This window comes from Tetrao urogallus (genome assembly GCF_951394365.1).
Source record: "Tetrao urogallus genome assembly, chromosome: Z".
In the NCBI taxonomy this organism is placed as follows: domain Eukaryota; kingdom Metazoa; phylum Chordata; class Aves; order Galliformes; family Phasianidae; genus Tetrao; species Tetrao urogallus.
In genome coordinates, this window is record NC_136816.1 from 53,178,005 (window position 1) to 53,195,681 (window position 17,677).

The window sequence follows — 17,677 nt, forward strand, 5'->3', positions numbered from 1 at the left end:
CATTATGCTTAATTTGCAAGGAAATACTGTCAGTTTTCAAATATTATAGTTTAGAAGACATTATATGCAGAAACATGCTGCGAAATTTGATGCATGTCAAGGAATGTTTCATGAGGATGAAATAGAGGAACTGAAAAAGTTCTGTCGGCTCAACAAAATACTTTTTTTAAAAAAAAAAAGTTAAATGGACTCTGTTATTAAAAACTAGTTGTGTGATACCAGATCTGATTGCAAAAAAAAACTCAAACCATTTCCTCATGGTGGGTTTGTTAACAAATGTATGGTAAGCATGATGGATGTAACGTGTCCTGATTAGAAAAGAAAAATGGATGTTTCTAGAATATTGTTTGTCTCACCAGTCTATAGCCAGGTCGACTGAAGAAATCGGAACAGCAATCAAAAAATGTTTAGAGAGTAAAGCTGCTAATTTGAAGTTTTACACTTCAGTAACAAATCAAAGTACTGATGCTACAGATACAGCTTACATCTATTAGAGGTGTTGATAAATATAACGTCACTGAAGAAATGGGTGAGATGGAAAGGCATAATTAAATTTGTTGATTTGTATGAAACGGCTTAAAAAAAAGACACATTAAAATAAATATATAAAATAAATTTTTTAAAAAAAACATTAAATATATAAAATAAAACTTTTCTCTAACCTTTGTCAACCTATCTGGTATAGCTACAGGTGGTGCCCTGGTGATGATTGTAAAAAGGGGGTCTTAAAAAAAGTAGAAGATGATGCAGTTAACACCAGTAACTCACATTTCCTGAAATATCACTGCACCAGGCATCAAGAAAATCTACATGCAAAAACTTCAGTTAATGCCATGTAAGAAGTCATCAAACTCTGAATTTCATAAAGTCCTGTTCTAAGAGTTCCTTAGAAGTATGGCTGCTGATTATGGGGTCATCATTTACTTATCTGAAGAAAGGTGGCAAAGTAGGGGTAAAATGCAAAAAATTTAGGCTTTATGATTTGCAAACAGAAATCAAGTCCTTTTATGGAATCAAAAGGAGGACGTGTGCCAGAACATGAAGATTAAACGTGGCTCATAGATACAGCATTTTTGATGGACTTGACCACTTATTTAGTTGAGTTAAACATGTGTCTTCGAGGTGAAAATCACCTTGACTGTGCTGTGTTTCAGACAACAACAGCATTTCAAATGAAACTTAAATTACGGCATGTTGAAATTATGGCAAATAATTTCATACATTTTGATATATTGACTGAACACAGTCCTGTGAACAGTGAAAAATATGCTTTACAGTTTGATGCAGGAATTTGAGAGTAGTTGTCAAGATTTCCAAAAAAGTCATTGTTTTTTTTGTATTTGCAATTCTATTTTTATTTGACTTAAATGCATTACTTGTGAATTTTCACATGGAATGTATAGAGTTGCAGTGAGACATTCAACTCAAAGAAAAAATTTGAACATGTCTACTTTCTAAGCTTTAGTAAGATCTCTCCTACCGGGAGAGAATATCCCTCGTTTCACAGTCACTCCTGATTCATGTAATTGCTTTTTGTAGTACACGCATCTGTGAACAACTGCTGTCAAGGATGAAGCACAGGAAGGGTATTATTTCATCAAAAAATTTCTGATGGACACATTGAGAACTCAGTGGGAGTTTTTGAACTGGCTTTGAACTGACCTGACGCATTATCAGCTTCTCAGAAACAAGGTCATCACACTGGTTTTATGATTTTGCTGCTCCCTATTTTTTATATTTCAATAAGAAATACATTTTTTAAAATGTTACTTATATGTATTAAACTTGTTACATATTTTATATGTGGCCCAAGGCAATTCCTGTTTGCTCTGTGTGACCCAAGCAAACCAGAAGGTTGGACAACCATGTTTTAGATGTTGTAAGAGACATGGTTTAGTGGGGAAATAATGGTGATAGGTGGATGGTTGGACTCGATCTTGGAGGTCTTCTCCAATCTTCTCCAACATTGTGATTTTACGATTCTGCTATTGTGAAAGCTATTCCGGTAGATTGTTACTGACTCAAAATACAGACGTAGACACTAGCTGTACTAGGGAAGTACCTAAGTAGGGCAGTTATGGGAGAGACTGTGTAGTAGCACAGGATAACCATATGCCTTCAGTGTGTACCTGTGGCTTACCCTGCTTGCTCCCAGGAAAAATGCCACTCCCCAGTAGATTTTACAACATGCTGTGTCCCAGCGGCACCCTAAAGGACCTCTCCAGGTTTTTACCATGAATCATCAGCCATTCTGCTACTGGTAAGGCTTACCGTAGGACTTAGCTTTAAATGTAGGAGGAAAAAAATAATACTGTTGCTCACCTGTTTATGCTTTGCTATCTAAATTTGCCAGTGGGACACATAGTTCATATCAGTATAACATGTTTAGTCCACCTTAACAGTGGACAGTCTGCCAAATTTAAGTGTAAAAAAAAATAGATCTGCTTTTTCAATCAAATGTTGACCAACAAAGAAACATCTGAAATCTTGAGATTTTTTGTTGATTTCAGTCAAATGCCAAGAATTATTTTATGCTTAAAAACAGTACAAACAAAACAAGAACAAACTCCAGTATCTGACAGCTTGCATGCTAAGTTCTCTTATGGGATTCTGAAATATTCATAATATTAACTTTTACCAGCTTCCTCTCCAGATAAAAATAAGAAAAGAATGGGACTTTCGGAGAGGTAGGATCTTGAATAGATTGTTCCTGAGTCTTTACACTTGCTGTAAGAAAATCTGAAATGAAGAAAAAGTAGTATATGTGGAACTGTACAATTTGCACTAGAATGTTTGCAAACACTGAGAAATGCTCTGAAGTACCAAACAGTGAGGTTAACATTAAGAAAAGTATTTTTCGTGCAAGCTTACAATACTCTCAAAGAAATACATGAATAAACTTCCCTGAAGCCGTTGGACATAATATCAAAATAACCAGCCTGCTTGGAATGCAAATCAGCAGGTATTTGTTGCATTTGTTTTGGCATATACGCTTTGAGAAGCAAATAGAGGAAGTAAACAAATAGCTGGCTTGAGAAAGCTGGAAGCTTCTAAGTGAGCTACAAACTCAGACTAGTGTTCTAAACGTACTTTTTGTTTTCTTCCTGGCATTGGGTCAAAACTGATTTTGTTTAACAAATATGAATCCTGTGTAAAAATTGTAGATCAATTCTATTCCTTTCCTATAGTTCATTACAGATGTAACTTTTTATCTATCTATTCTCAGATTTTTTTTAATTATTTTTTTGTATTGAGAACTGAGAATTTGTAGCCTGTTGAGTAGCTGTTTTCTGCACTCTTCTAGAAGAAAAAGTGACTGTGGAACTAGTGCACAGAGCATTGAGTAGTCTTTTGGAAGAAAAGCCAGGTGACTGCATAGGTACTAAAATGGCCATTTTGGTCAGAGTGACTGCTTTTTGTACATAGAGCTATATGATGAGCTGGCTGTGAATGTTGGGTGGTTTCACTCTGGAAAGTGTGCAGGAATTGGTTTTGGTGACATGGACTGTACTTAGGCAATGTGACTCCCTCCCTCCCCCCCATCTTGTGTAGAGATGCTTCATGCCTCTTCCTTGCCTTCCTTTCCTAAGTGAGGTATTGCAAACATTCCCCTTCAGTTGTATTGAGTAGCTGTTTTCTGCACCCCTCTAGAAGAAAAAGTGACTGTGGAACTAGTGCACAGAGCAGTGAGTAGTCTTTCGGAAGAAAAGCCAGGTGACTGCACAGGTACTAAAAAGGCTGTTTTGGTCAGAGTGACCGCGTGGTTTCATTTAGGGTTACTGGTCTCAGTCTGGTGGCATTAATTGCCATTATTGTTATATTTTAGCAGTTTTGATGCCAATAGAAGGGTAGGAAAAATCAGACCAATTGTCTCTTTGTGTGAGAAAGAAGTTCATGCTTTCTCTAGTCTTTTCTGTGGCATACTGTTCAGTTCAGTCCAGCAGAATCTCGTTCACGTAAATCCCTCTGTAACAATTAAAATTAGATACTGTGTTTGCTCTAAGCATAGCTACAGGACTTAAACAACAGCAGTGTGTGGCCTTCTTGGCTTTCAAGATATTTCCATCTTGCATTTCAGAGACAATAATGGCAAATGAAAAAATGTTATTCATTGTGTATTCTTCTGTTGCTGTTTCCCTACAGGTGATTTTAATAGGCAACTGATGAATCAGATGGTACAAATGAACCAGATACTGGGAGAGGTGAAAGACCTTCTCAAACAACAGGTACTGTGTAAGGACCTCATTATGGAATATCCCAAGCTTTGTGACTTCAATGGGGTCAATGGGAGAATATGTGTAAGCAGTAAGCTTCTGCATTGAATTCATTGCCTCATATGCATGATGCAGTGAGAAGAAACAACGTGATGGATCCTGGTACAGGTATATCTGAATTGGACATGAATTTGTGCCAGTTGCTGCTTGCTCTCAGTGCTGGATTTAGAAGCGCATGGCTGTTGTTGAGCATAAACCTACTGAACTGAAGTATTACCATTGCTGCTGTTCTTAACTTTATGGAGTACAAAGAGCAACTGATTTCAAGATGATGTATGTATTTTGAGTTGTCTGAGTGGCATGTTAGGAAGAATTGTAATGGTTCTGCTGGTTCAGCCAGATACAAACTACCTGTATCTAAACAGTGTTTATTTTCTGTATTCTTAAGGTCAAGGAAACAACTTTTTTGAGAAATACCATAGCTGAGTGCCAAGCTTGTGGTGAGTATGAGTATTCCTGCACTGCTTGTAAAAGAAAACTATATGAGATGTACATTCATTTAGAAACTAACATCAGTTTTACTTGGCATCTAAGTACTTTCAGAAAATACTGTTTCCAAAGTTCTTAGATATGTTGATCACAAATTTAAAATAGATTTTCATTAGAGAAAAAGCTTTACTAATAATCCGATTATCAGATGAAAAAAAAGTTTTTATACCTCAATAGGGTTATAAAAACATTGTAAACAAGCAGTACTGCCTAACAGTGCTGTCAGTTCTTGCTTTGCCATGATGATGTACCACATGTTCTCAGAGAAGGAGACACTGTCAAATGCCTAACCATCAGACTTAGTGGGAAAACAACTGAGGAATCATATTCTGCACTAGCTGTCAGTATGAGGAAAATCTCAGTCTGTCTGGAAGTAGTCTGGTTCTCTGTAGGTTGTCACTGGTTAACAGCAGCAAGATCCAAAAGAAAGCGTCCATCTTTTCACTAAATAAAAGGGATACATTCCCGAATGCTACAGCATGGCCCTTTTACACAAATGTAGGACTCGTATGCTCTCAGTATAAAAACAGAAAATAGTGCCTCAGTGAGTGAAGTAAAAGACCTTACAGGTACCATGTCTTTTTGATTGTTTCTTCCAAACTATCCATAATAACAAGATTGAGTTGAGCTCCAACCAAGTTTAAACTATGCTAGTGCTGAGGAAAAAGTCTTTAGTCATGCACAAATGCGAAGGTGTAGTCCACACATTGGTACTGGGTGTCAACACCAGCCAGAGCCTTGGAAAATCTTTCCTTTGCACAGTGCTGGTATCTGTTTGTCTGAGTGTGCTTACATGTCCAGGTGTGCATTCATAGGCTGCCAGCTGTTGCTTCTTTATTCCCTGTCCTTGTCAGATATGTTTTTATAAAATCAAGGCGTTGTTTTTCTTACAAAGTAGCGATGCTGCTAAATACCCAGAAGAGAGCCTTGTACCTTCAAACTTTAGGCCCTTCAGCATTTTTTGGTCATCTGAGGACACTGGCTTTGGCAGTTTTCTGTCCTGGCCGGCAATAGATCTGTACTGGGACTGACCTAGCAGGAGGGCCCCCACATGTAGCCAGGAGCAGTATGGGAACCTAACAAAGCAGCCTTAATTTCCCGCATCTAGGGATGAAACGCCCTGCTGGGCCATTGCCAGCATGAAATCTCTTCAGCCATAGCACAGCTGGTAGCAGTGTGTAGAAATGCGAAGTCCCAGCTGAGCAGCATCCTGGGGATCTTTTCAGAACATTTGCCAGCCGAAAGCCATGATTGATGTTTCTCTCAATTGCTAAAACTGCTCTTCTTTCTGCATTATAGGTTTGGGAATGGTGAATTTTCCAACTCCACTTCCTAGGCATAGCAAACCCAAGTGTGAAACAAGTTCCTGCTTCAGGGGAGTCAGGTGCATGGAGACAGCTGAAGGAATTCAGTGCGGCCCATGCCCTGACGGATTCACAGGGAATGGAGTGATATGCTCCGATATTGATGAGGTAAATTAGTAATTTTCACTGAATTAAAAAAAGCACCTGTTTCATGTACAGCAGTGGATTGCTGATGCTTGCTGTTCCTAGCGTTTGCTGACTGCTTGCATAGTGCATATTAATTCATTCTGATTTGATTCTACCTCCCTGTTTTGCTGTTGCTGCAAATGTATGGAGGCATATGTGTGAGAGCCTGAAATACCCTGTTGAGTTGGGAAGTTAAAGGAGTTAAATCTATTCCACAGAAAATTCAGTAAATTCTTACGTGTGCAGAGCAGCGAGAACGCTTCTTGTTGACATGGGCTTTGTATTTTTCAGCTGTAGTGATCCTGACCTGGCCTTGGAGACTGAAGTCCTCTATTTATTCCTAACTGTAGTTGTGTTTTCAACCTAACTTTTAAGATTTATGGCAGCAAATAAACAATTATTCCTTCTTTTTTTTATTTATGGCTGTGATGAAAGCTGTGTTTTTTTTTTTCTTGTGCTATACGCTAGCAATTCAGAACTTGCTTGGATTGAGGACTGAAGTAATAGATTTTCAGTATCTTAAATGATTAAACAAAACGTTTATTAGTTGAAATCTGTCACTTAACTCAGAACTTAATTCAAACAACTGAAACACCTACAGCTTCATGTTGCTTCATGGTTTTTCTGTATGATGATTTTTGCCATTACCCTTTAGTGATTTTATTCTTATTTTTCCCCCTCTGTAGAAATGCCTGGATGTATTAAACCAGGGAATCAAGAGAATTAGGTCATTAATTGTGCCTGTGGATATCACAGTACTATCAGTGTACTTCCTTATGGTGTCAGATGCAAGAGCAATTCCCATTTTTCATTTTTCTAGCCAACAGAAAATGTGCTGTGATTGCTTGTTTGGTTTACTCTCTCCTGAAGACCATCAGCAGAAAGGCTGCTTTGTGCCCAACTTATCTTTGTGAGAAAAACACGGGGAAGAGAAAATGGGTTGAGTGTGGCAGATTCTGGAGTTGTAGTTTTGTCTTTATTTTGCCTCACGTGTTTGCTGCAGCAGAAGGTGCAAAAAAATAGAGGTAAAGCTCTAAAATGTGAATGCAGGAGGTGAATTGGAGACAACTGTGATGTGAGTTTCATGCCAGGCAGCCATGGTGAGATACTTAGGCCAGGTGACATGGAGCCTATTAGTATGGAAAGGGTCAATTTCTTGAGCTGCACCCAAACAGACACGTAGCTCCTCTCTGCTGTTTTCAATCTTGGAGCAATTCTACCCATGATAGCAGTGTTGGGAAAACAAGCCAAGACCAATGTGTGACGTCCCAGTGACTAGGCTTCCCTGAGTAATCATGATGTACCACGCTCTGCATGACAGAACTGATTACTAGAAATAGTGAGGAATTTTACCTAAATGATGTCACACTGCATGTGGACACTGCTACTCAAATGACAACTTGTTTTTTGCATTTTGTTCACCAGAAAATAGTTCCTGTAGCAACTGGATTTTCACTTATGTAAGCAGAGTGAGAAAAGAGATAATAAATGGCAGTAGCCTTTTGTTGCCTAATAAAAGGGTCTCTGTCATATTACTTGTTTTCCTGGGTTAGCTGAGGCTGTAAGTAAAGTCATTTATTTTTGAAGATTATCTGGGAATCTCTTCAGCTTTCTACTGAACGAACTATTTCTGTACTTCATAAAAATTGGCATTTAAGAAGCTGCTCTTAAAGAAATCTACAGAAGTGAGGAAGCTTCTAGGTTTCTTTAAGAGCTACTGTCATTCTTTCAAAGGCTGTTAAAATATCTGCAGCAAGCTCCCTTATTTACCATCTTGAAGACATTACTTTCATAGCCTGTATTCTGAGCTGCAGCTCTGCTCTGTTCATGATGTAATTTGAGTGCCCTCTCCTGGATACAATAAAAAATCCACATTAAATAATTTTCTATGCTAATTGCAGACATAATTCCATTGAATTGTATGCTCAGTTACTGGTTAGTAATTGCACAAGTTTCATGTCTGTTGTTTGTGAATGTGCTCTGGCATGTTCTGCCTTCATTTTAGATTTTTTTTTTTGTTAATTATGAAGGTGGAAAGACACATTCTTTTAAACGTTTTTTTAAATTCTTTCTGTGTTTCTTATGTGCTGTCTCTGAGCCATAAGCAGTGTGATGATGTGTTAATGTTTTCAGTACTTCCACAGATACTGCTTAGTGGCTACTGTTGATACTTGAGAGGCAGCAGTACAGGGATGTAGTTCTTAAAATGGCACCCACAAGGCCACTGAAATGGATTAAAACCATTCTGTAAAACCACACAAGGCAGTGAACTAAATAATGTCTTTAGTCTAAGGCTGGTGCTGTGAGTGTGTGGTATTTTGGTAGAAGTGCTGAGGGTTGCCTGTTGGCTTCTGGTCTAGAAATGTGTGGGTGCCACTGCCACAGGCCTCTTCATCTGGCTTGTACATTGTATTTGGTTTACTTCTGACTATGAGATTTGCCCAAATGCAAACAAAAGAAAATGCCACTGCTGCTTCTGTGTGTACAAAACACAATTTCAAGACCATTCGTGGGTTGTGAACTTGCTGCTTTCCTGATAGTGTCTGAGCCCCTCCAGTTATATTCTCGTCTCCAAAGGAGATTAGCCTTCCTAGCAAAAGGAAGAATGAGAATCAGAGCTCAGAGCACCAACTACAGGCAAAAAAGAAAGAATGAAAGATTGTGTCATTTAAATTACAGAGTTAGCTGAAGACCAGCTGGAGTCAAACATACCTGAAACTTTTCTCTGCAAGTCAGCTTTTTGACAGAACATAGAAGAGCATTCAGACATTTGCGTTTAATATTACCTGGGCAGGTTGACTGAGAGGTCTGTGTGCACAGTCAGAGTCTGGACATTACTGAAGTACAAACAAGTGCTCATTTGATATTTTTTTTCTATTTTTTTTTTTTCCCTTGCAGTGTCATTACAGCCCCTGCTTCCCTGGAGTGCGTTGTGTGAATACTGCTCCAGGTTTCCGTTGTGAGACCTGTCCCCCAGGATATACAGGACAAACTTTGCAAGGAGTAGGACTCAGCTATGCCAAGAACAACAAGCAGGTGAAAGACAGTATCCTTGCAGTAACTTCCATTGCATGGTGATAGCTTATGTTAACTGTGTATCAGTATTGTATTTATTTATGTTGTGGTCATTCCACGATAACCTTAGAAGATCTAAAATTGTATTTTCTTGCTTTGGTGTATTAAAAGTTTAATAGTTAGGAATAGTGTGGAAATTCTGTGTATCTCACAGTATCTTTTTTGAATTTATAAGTGTTTGGAAACTTGTCTAAAAATTAAGGAAGTGGACGTGTCTGCCATTCTAGAAGTGGTTCCAGGAAGAGACTGTGGCACTTCTCTAGACTTAAACTTCTGTGGCTTTTCTTCAGACTTAGATCTCAAGCTGGCCTGTTTTTTATTACGTTGTTTTGTTTTATTGCTAGGTCTGCTTAGACATTGATGAATGTCAGAATGGTGGGCATGGAATCTGTGTTCCAAATTCTCATTGCATAAACACTTTGGTAAGCAGTTTTCATTTCTGACTTTTTTTTTTAAATGATTGTTTTAAAATTCCTTCAGGCTAGAATTGGATTTGTGCTTCTCATTGAAGAACTGAATAATATATTCTGCTTGTTGGCTACATCTAAACCAAAGAATCTTTGCCCCTTTTTGTGTATAAAAACAAAATAATCAATATTTGATCTGGCATTTGTGTGTATACGCATCGCTTGCCATGAGGACTGGTAATAACCCTTCTTTCCACATCCTCCAGTTACTCGTACTTATGGGCATGTTGTGGCAAGGAACCTCTTTTCAAAAACTTAATCTGTCCTTCCTTTCATCTTTTCCCATAAGTAACTGTTGCAAATAAGCTTTCTCAACAAGCTTTCATTTAGGAAATCTCCACTTCATAAGGATGTTTATATAGTATTAGGTATTGCTCTATATAGTCATGGAGAAAAGGAGAGCTGCAATTAATAAAGCACATTTAATACGGGTGGATATGAAATCCAACAAGTAGAAAGAGTTTGAAATATGTTAGGATCAAATAGACTGTGTGTATAAACATTTTAATGCTATAAAGCAATTTGGACCTTTCACTTCACTTATGCTGCTGTCAGTTGTTTTTTTTTCTGCTACACCTGACTGCATAGAGCAGACTTTGTTAGTAACAGGAAAGGGTTTTAAAATAACCTGCAAGTTAAAACAGGGTCCTGTTTTGTGACCAAATACTGTTGAGGCTGCCAGCAGTGTTCCATGTGGTGTGTTTCCCTGCAAACAGTGTTTCTAGGACTGCTTTCTGCTCAGTAAGTTTGTCTCTATGCACAGGTATTCTGGTGTCTGGATTGCGTCTCTTGCATGTTACATGTACTGCATGACTAACCTTATTCTAGATGCTGTCAGGTCTGGTTAGCACAGGTCAAAAAGAGGCCCACCAACTGTCAAACATCAGCATGTGGATTTTTGCTCCTGTGTTCTTTTAAAAAGAATTTGGTCTGCAAAAGCTGCCCTGAAGGCGGGTTTAATGCATACCAGGGCTTGATAGAGTCAGAATATACTGAGAAAATTTAGCAGATTCTGAACCATGGTGTCAATTAGAAAACATGTAGACTGTTACATTTTATGAAAGTGATGCTGATTGCATAGTCAGTGATCATGCGATCGTGTCAGAGATTCAGTCATCTATGTATGTTTCAGACTGAAGTATGCAGATGGCACAGAGTTCAAATTTAAGAACACAAGACAGAAGTTGCCCGGTTGAGTTGTAAATTCCTCTCTGTTATGCTGGACTGGGACATCCCAGTAGACTTTGTGTGGGAAGAGTGAATTTGTCTGGGGCACCTTAATTTCACAAAGGCTTGAGTTTGTTGAAGATCCGTCCACTGCTTTTCTTTGACAGAAGTAATTATTCTTGGAATCAAAAGTGTCTTGAGTTGGAAAGTTCAGTTGGAAGTTGAGTTGTATCCTTTATTGTGATTATCTGAGCACAAACTTAGATTCTTTGGCTTCTATGTGTTGTGTTTTTTTTTTTTTCCTAAGAGTTGTACAAATACAGTTCATAAAAATGTATTTGTGCTTCTAGGTAAACCACTGAAAAAGGTTGCATGGATGTTTTACAACAATGTAAATGAGGCTTCAACTCCTGAATTCCTTTCTGAAGAACATGATTTATCTCATATTGGCTTAAAAGCATCTAAATTAAAAAATAATAATGGAGTAAATACAAGATGAACTTTCTTGATTTTCTGTGATTATTGTACCCAATTCAGCTTAGATAAGCAGTTAGATCAGCCTTACACTGAAAGAAGAGCTTCGAATCTGAATAAATAGAAGCTGCTTAGAATTTTTACACAAAGTTTTGACCACTTGGAATTAGCTTATAGTGATACTGGTGGAAACAATGCATCATCTGGAACCTGTTGTTGCTGCAAGACTTTTCTTTGGCTAAACAAAAAACTGATCTTGACAGTTTTAGAGTTTGTAGTGTGGGGGAAAAACCTGATTTCTGTGTGAAAATCTGTTCACAGGGCAGGAAGCCTTAGTGAACGAATTTGCACAGCGTGAGCAGTGTGACATGAGTCTTGCTCACACACTTGCTTTAAAAAGTCTGTTAAAAGGGGCTTGCTAGTAACATTTTGTTCTTACAGGGCTCTTATCGCTGTGGCCAGTGCAAATCAGGATATACAGGCGACCAAATCAAGGGGTGCCAGGCTGAGAGAAGCTGCAGAAGTCGAGCCCTCAATCCATGCAGTGTCCATGCCCGGTGTATTGAGGAAAGGCGAGGAGAGGTGACATGTATTGTGAGTTCATAAATTCATTCATTTGTACAATGAATAACAGCTGAAAGCGAGCGAGTCTCTGTGGTCATTATATCCTTACAGTTGAGTATCCAGACTGCAGCACACTGGCCCAGACCAGTTATGAAAATAACCAAACTGCAATTTGGTTATTTGGTTATCCTGCAATTTTTTTCCCTCCTGCATCTCTTCTATAAGGCAGCCATACTCATGTGCCATATTTGCTGCATGAGCTGCATACATTTGTGTGATTACGATTTTTTGGGAATGGTTTTTATAGACCTTCTGCATTCTCCTTGGAAAGGACTCTCTCTGCAACCTGCTGCTGGGAACCTGCTTTAGCAGAGGGGTTGGACTACATGATCCCCAGAGATCCTTTCTAATGACCGCAATTCTGTGATTCTTTGTGACTCACAAGTGTTGATGTACAGAATGCATCACAAGGGCAATTCCCTCTCTTGGTGCTCTACTGAGTGGAGGGTTTTTGGCTGCATAGCCATAACTAGGGATTTTGTCAGCATACCCCCAGTGCTTGTATTTGTCTGCTGATAGAGATGATAGGTTTCCAAATGAGATCACAGATTTTATGTACAGTATAGACAGCATTGTGCTTTCCTTCCCTGGGAGCAGCATCATGAAGTGTTGCAGCCAGACAGTCCATTTAAAACAAAACCGTAGCTTATTCTAGCTGTTTCCAGATACAGAGAGCTTGAATTACAGTTTTTCTTTTCACACTGGGAGATGCTAAGGTGTATTTCAGTATACTACAATGCCTGTTTATGCCTCCTGCATATTAGTATTTTCAAAGTTGATATTACTGCATTGATCTATTAATCTTTTGGTAGTACTGCCTTGTTTTATTGATAGTGTGGCATTGGCTGGGCTGGTGATGGTTATATTTGTGGAAAAGATGTTGACATTGATGGCTACCCTAATGAAGAGCTTTCTTGCCCTGCTGAAAGCTGCAGGAAGGTAAGAAATTCTTTCTTAATGCTCTACTAATTCTGAGACATAGGGGATGAAGAGGAACATAAGAAGTGTGACAATATGTATTCATCTTTTTTCAAGTTAATGAACTCCTGAGAATAAATTCTATCTCATTTAATTAAAAGAATAATAGAAAATCAGATACTTTCATAATTTTAATAACTTCGTCTCACAGTACACCTAACATGTCTCTCTTCTTTAGGACAATTGTAGGTTTGTACCAAACTCTGGACAAGAAGATGCTGATGATGATGGGATTGGAGATGCCTGTGATGAAGATGCAGATGGAGATGGCATTCCCAATGAGCAGGTACTCTGTACACACTGGGGTACAGGAGTCTGTGCAGACAGAAGGATCTCAAATTACTGCAGTAGGCAGTCAGTTTGGAATCTAGTTCTATTTGCCAAATATTCAATATAGTTTACTGTCAGCAGCTTTTTAAATCCCACTTTCTTTTTTTTTTTTTTTTTAAATATAAGACATCCATTTATAATACCTAAAAAAAAAACAAATAAACAAACAAAAAAAAAGACATACAAAAAGAAACAACTAAGGCTGCCCAACCAGCCTTAAGTCTCACCTGCATATGCTCCATTATTATGTGTTAGCATCAAATTCTACAGTTTTTTATTCACAGAACTTATGTCCTTCTTTCGTTGTCCCTTAACATGACCTTTAGGTACGTTACTTATATTACTAACTTTCTTTTTAAGAGCAGTTTGACAGGACAGCACAATTAATGGGAGATACAAAACCTGTAGACAGTGGATGTCTTGCCAGTAACTAGAAAAAGCTTTGGATCACATTCTGAAAGAGATTTCCATGGGGACATTAGAATGTATCAGAACAGAAGTTCAGATTGTAATTTTCCAAGTGTTTTAGCTTTATTTTGAGTCTGTACATGAAGAGGGCCATCACCTTTCATCGAGAACATTTACAGACCTTGACAAATGCTGCTGAGATGCAGGTTACTTATGTGGACCCATCCAAAATGAGAATCAGCTGTCAAAGTTATGAATAAATCTTTATGGTTCTCAGTGTTCATGTTTAGTGTTCCTGTGGTGTGTAGAACACAGCAAAGCTCTGAGAGAGGTAGTGAAATCTGGTCCAGAGCTAATGTTTGTGTAAAATATCAAATGGCTCACTGAAGTGGGAGTGCAGGATTCATGGCTCCGTTATATCTGATCTGGATCTGTGCCTCTTGCAGGATAACTGTGTCTTGACTCCCAATGTTAACCAGAGAAATAGTGATGAAGATATCTTTGGAGATGCCTGTGATAACTGCCGCAGTGTCCTGAATAATGACCAGAGGGACACAGATGGTGATGGGAAAGGAGATGCTTGTGATGATGACATGGATGGAGATGGTTGGTAACTCTTTGCTTACAACTTCTCTGATAGTCTTGAAATTTACCCAGAAATTGTTGTGTATTATAACAACTTTCTGTCAACAGCTCCTGTCATGTAACACTTTGCCCTTTTTCATGAAATCTCTGCTTTAAGTAATTTTCTTTTAGACCAATTTATGTCTTTTAGCCTCCATCTGAAGTGCCAAACACTTTATAACAGATAAGCATGGAACAAAACTTGATTTAAGTTAAGATTATTGGTCATTCAGTAACCCCTTAAAGGTGCTAATGTGCCCTAGATTATCCAGCTGCTGCCTCTGTCAAATGTTTATGGGCTATGTGATGTATTATGTCCATTGCTGTAGGAGTCTTGAAAGAAGAAAAGTCACTGTCTTTCAGGTATAGTAATGAAGATAAAATATTTCATCCTATGATGTGACACAGAACGAGACAGCGAAGTGTGTGTAACTAATGAGGGATGTGTGATTGGATTGAAAACTGTTCTTCAGCAAGATGTTTCTAACAGTGATTAAATAAATGGAAACACATAAAAAAGATTTGCTGTGCAGATCTTTAATGTCATTGCAGGATTAAGTAGTTACTGAAAAGGAGCAATGTATTTTCTATTCTTGATGCTGATTTTTTTTTAAACTAATATCCTGTTCACTTTTTTCTAGGTATTAAGAACCTTTTAGATAATTGTCAGAGGATCCCCAACCATGACCAGGAGGACAAGGACAATGATGGTGTTGGTGATGCCTGTGACAGCTGTCCTACAGTCAGCAATCCAAATCAGGTTAGCAGGCAGAAGGAATAAACATTTACATTTAAGGAGAAGGACTGCTGAGATCAGAAAGATCTAAGAGAATGAGGCAGCCCATGCAGATGGTGTTTCCCTTCTGACAGTAGGTATTCAGGAGGGTTTTGCAGAGATTCAGATGCTCCTAGCATTGAAAAGGGAAACCAGCAGGCATATTATTGTATCTTTGGATGTTGCTAGCATTGCTTCCCTAGCACTGTCACCAGTGTCTTCCACTCTTCGTGTGAGCCTGCCCCAGTCTGACAGAGTCCACTGCCAGACTCCCACAGTGGTGTGATTTAGTTACAGTCAGTATTTCTTTCATGAGGACCTAATCCTTACTTAGCAAAACTTTCGTTGCTTGTAGGTAAGAAGTCAGTGTGACACTTTTAACTTCTGATGAAACCCTTTGTAACTAACTTATGCTGGAAACTTTAGAGAAATTTGTTCACTTAAGAAATCAGTCTAGGTTAAAAACGTGTGGTATGTATTCCTAGAAACTGAGGAATTTTACTTGCATTTCACCTCTTTTGGAAGCTATTGCAATCCAATTTAAATCTGCTTATTCATCATTCTGTTTTTTTTCTGTAACAAAGCAGACTTTTTGGTAAGAAGTAAGATGCAAAGAAGGAAGTAGGTTTTACAAAACAGATGTTTTTCCATGCTTTCATTTTAATTGCATTTGATTTACTTATGTTTTATTGTTGCCATTTTAATAGATGCTTTCTGCAGCTGATATGGGAACTACCTCTGTTTTCTTTTGCAGTCAGATGTTGACAACGACCTGGTTGGAGATTCTTGTGATACCAATCAGGACAGGTATGCTATATCATGGACCATAGCAACAGAAGGGAAGTGGAAGGGCTAGTCTTGAGCCGAAGCATGGTAGTGATTCCTGGAGAGCTGTTATTCTTCATATGAGACTGGATTTTATTTCAGTACCTTTTAAAAAGAATATAATTTCCAAAAAAAAACCCAACGTTGTGATTTGTAAGCCTTGTTGTTTCACTTTCCTGCAGCAGTACAGTAAAGGAGCCCTTTACCCCTAGCCCCATGTTCACACATACTTCCTGTTAGTTCCTGTGGAGATGACATTCATAACAATTTTCTCCCTGTAAAACTCAGAGCACTGCTCAGAGCTTCTTAGTGAGGGAGCTTGCTTTTTTCTGCTTTTCTTTATTTTTCATCCTTTTTTTTTATGCTTTAGCAGAAGTTTCACATTTAAGAGGTATGTGTTTTTCCATAAGAACAGTGTTTCATAATTTTATTATTTATTATCGTTTTCAAATACAACCCTTTGCTTTAGTACAGCAAGAATGACAAGGCTCATCTGCAGCCTTCATGTTCAGGAGACCATGTGCTGTGACAAACTGCCTTCTGCCTGGCTGGAAGCATGTTCTGCACAGCACAATGGGGGGGTAGCAGGGAAATGCTCATTCCAGAACTGACACAGCCAAACTGCAAAGTCTCACTCTGTAGGCATTGGTGGTGCTGTGGTCCAGGGTGGCGAGTACAGGGGAGCCTACTTCACCATGTCTGCTAGGAGCTTTCCCAGTCTTGGTGTAGTAGCTGATGAGGGCCCCCATTATTTGGGAACTGTTTTAAGTAGATAGGCCTTGCTTATTTCTTGTTTTCAAAGAAGAACATTTTGTTCTTTCCTGAAACCTGACTAGTGTATAGGAAGCGTCTTCTGTTAGACCACATAGACCTGAGGTTAGCCATGCAGTAATAGATAAATGTATGCAGTCCTCACTGCATTTCACCCTAAGAACTTGCAAGCATTGGTTGTTCTTACCTAAAATTTTAGTCCCCGCTTTTACTGGGGGAAAAACAGGTGGGAATATGGATACCTGTAAACTGTAGTGCTGCTGCACGTGCAAAAAGCTACTGAAGGGAAACATCCACACTTTACAGAAATCATTTTGGTTATGATGTATGTATAGAACACATGTGACTTCAGGACACTGCTGTGGCTCTTGGCATAGATCTGAAGTAAACTGCCCCTATAGCTCCCTTGGGGAATAAAATCTCATCAGACTTGTGCATCCCCAGTACTGGAAACACAATAATTGTCATGTTTCTTGCGTTAAAAAAAAAAAAAAATATATATATATATATATATATATATATATATATATATATATATATATATATATATATATATATATATATATATAAAATATATATTATTATAAATATATATATAATATATATATATATATATATTATATATATATATTTATAATAATATATATATTATATATATAATATATATATTATATATATATATTATTATAAATATAATAATATATATATTTATAAAACATATATATATTATATGTATTTATTATTATTATATTTATATATTATATATATATTATATATATATATAATATTTATATATATATAAATATATATATAATATTTATATATATATATTTATATAATATTTATTATTATTATATGTATTTATCTATATATGTATGTTTTCAATGTGTATATATATATACACAT

At 37.7% G+C, this 17,677-nt stretch overlaps 1 protein-coding gene across 1 annotated transcript in view; it reads left to right on the forward strand.

Moving 5' to 3' along the window:
- The window catches only part of THBS4 (thrombospondin 4), a gene marked incomplete at both ends in the record, with an annotated part of 36,480 nt that overhangs the window by 12,921 nt on the left and 5,882 nt on the right, over positions 1 to 17,677 (forward strand). Inside the window, 11 exons of the mRNA XM_079548280.1 lie at positions 4,144 to 4,226; positions 4,663 to 4,714; positions 6,063 to 6,235; positions 9,152 to 9,289; positions 9,673 to 9,750; positions 11,878 to 12,030; positions 12,895 to 12,999; positions 13,217 to 13,324; positions 14,223 to 14,382; positions 15,042 to 15,160; positions 15,930 to 15,982. Coding sequence (XP_079404406.1) covers positions 4,144 to 4,226; positions 4,663 to 4,714; positions 6,063 to 6,235; positions 9,152 to 9,289; positions 9,673 to 9,750; positions 11,878 to 12,030; positions 12,895 to 12,999; positions 13,217 to 13,324; positions 14,223 to 14,382; positions 15,042 to 15,160; positions 15,930 to 15,982 — 1,222 coding nt within the window. The remainder of the gene's footprint in view (positions 1 to 4,143; positions 4,227 to 4,662; positions 4,715 to 6,062; positions 6,236 to 9,151; positions 9,290 to 9,672; positions 9,751 to 11,877; positions 12,031 to 12,894; positions 13,000 to 13,216; positions 13,325 to 14,222; positions 14,383 to 15,041; positions 15,161 to 15,929; positions 15,983 to 17,677) is intronic.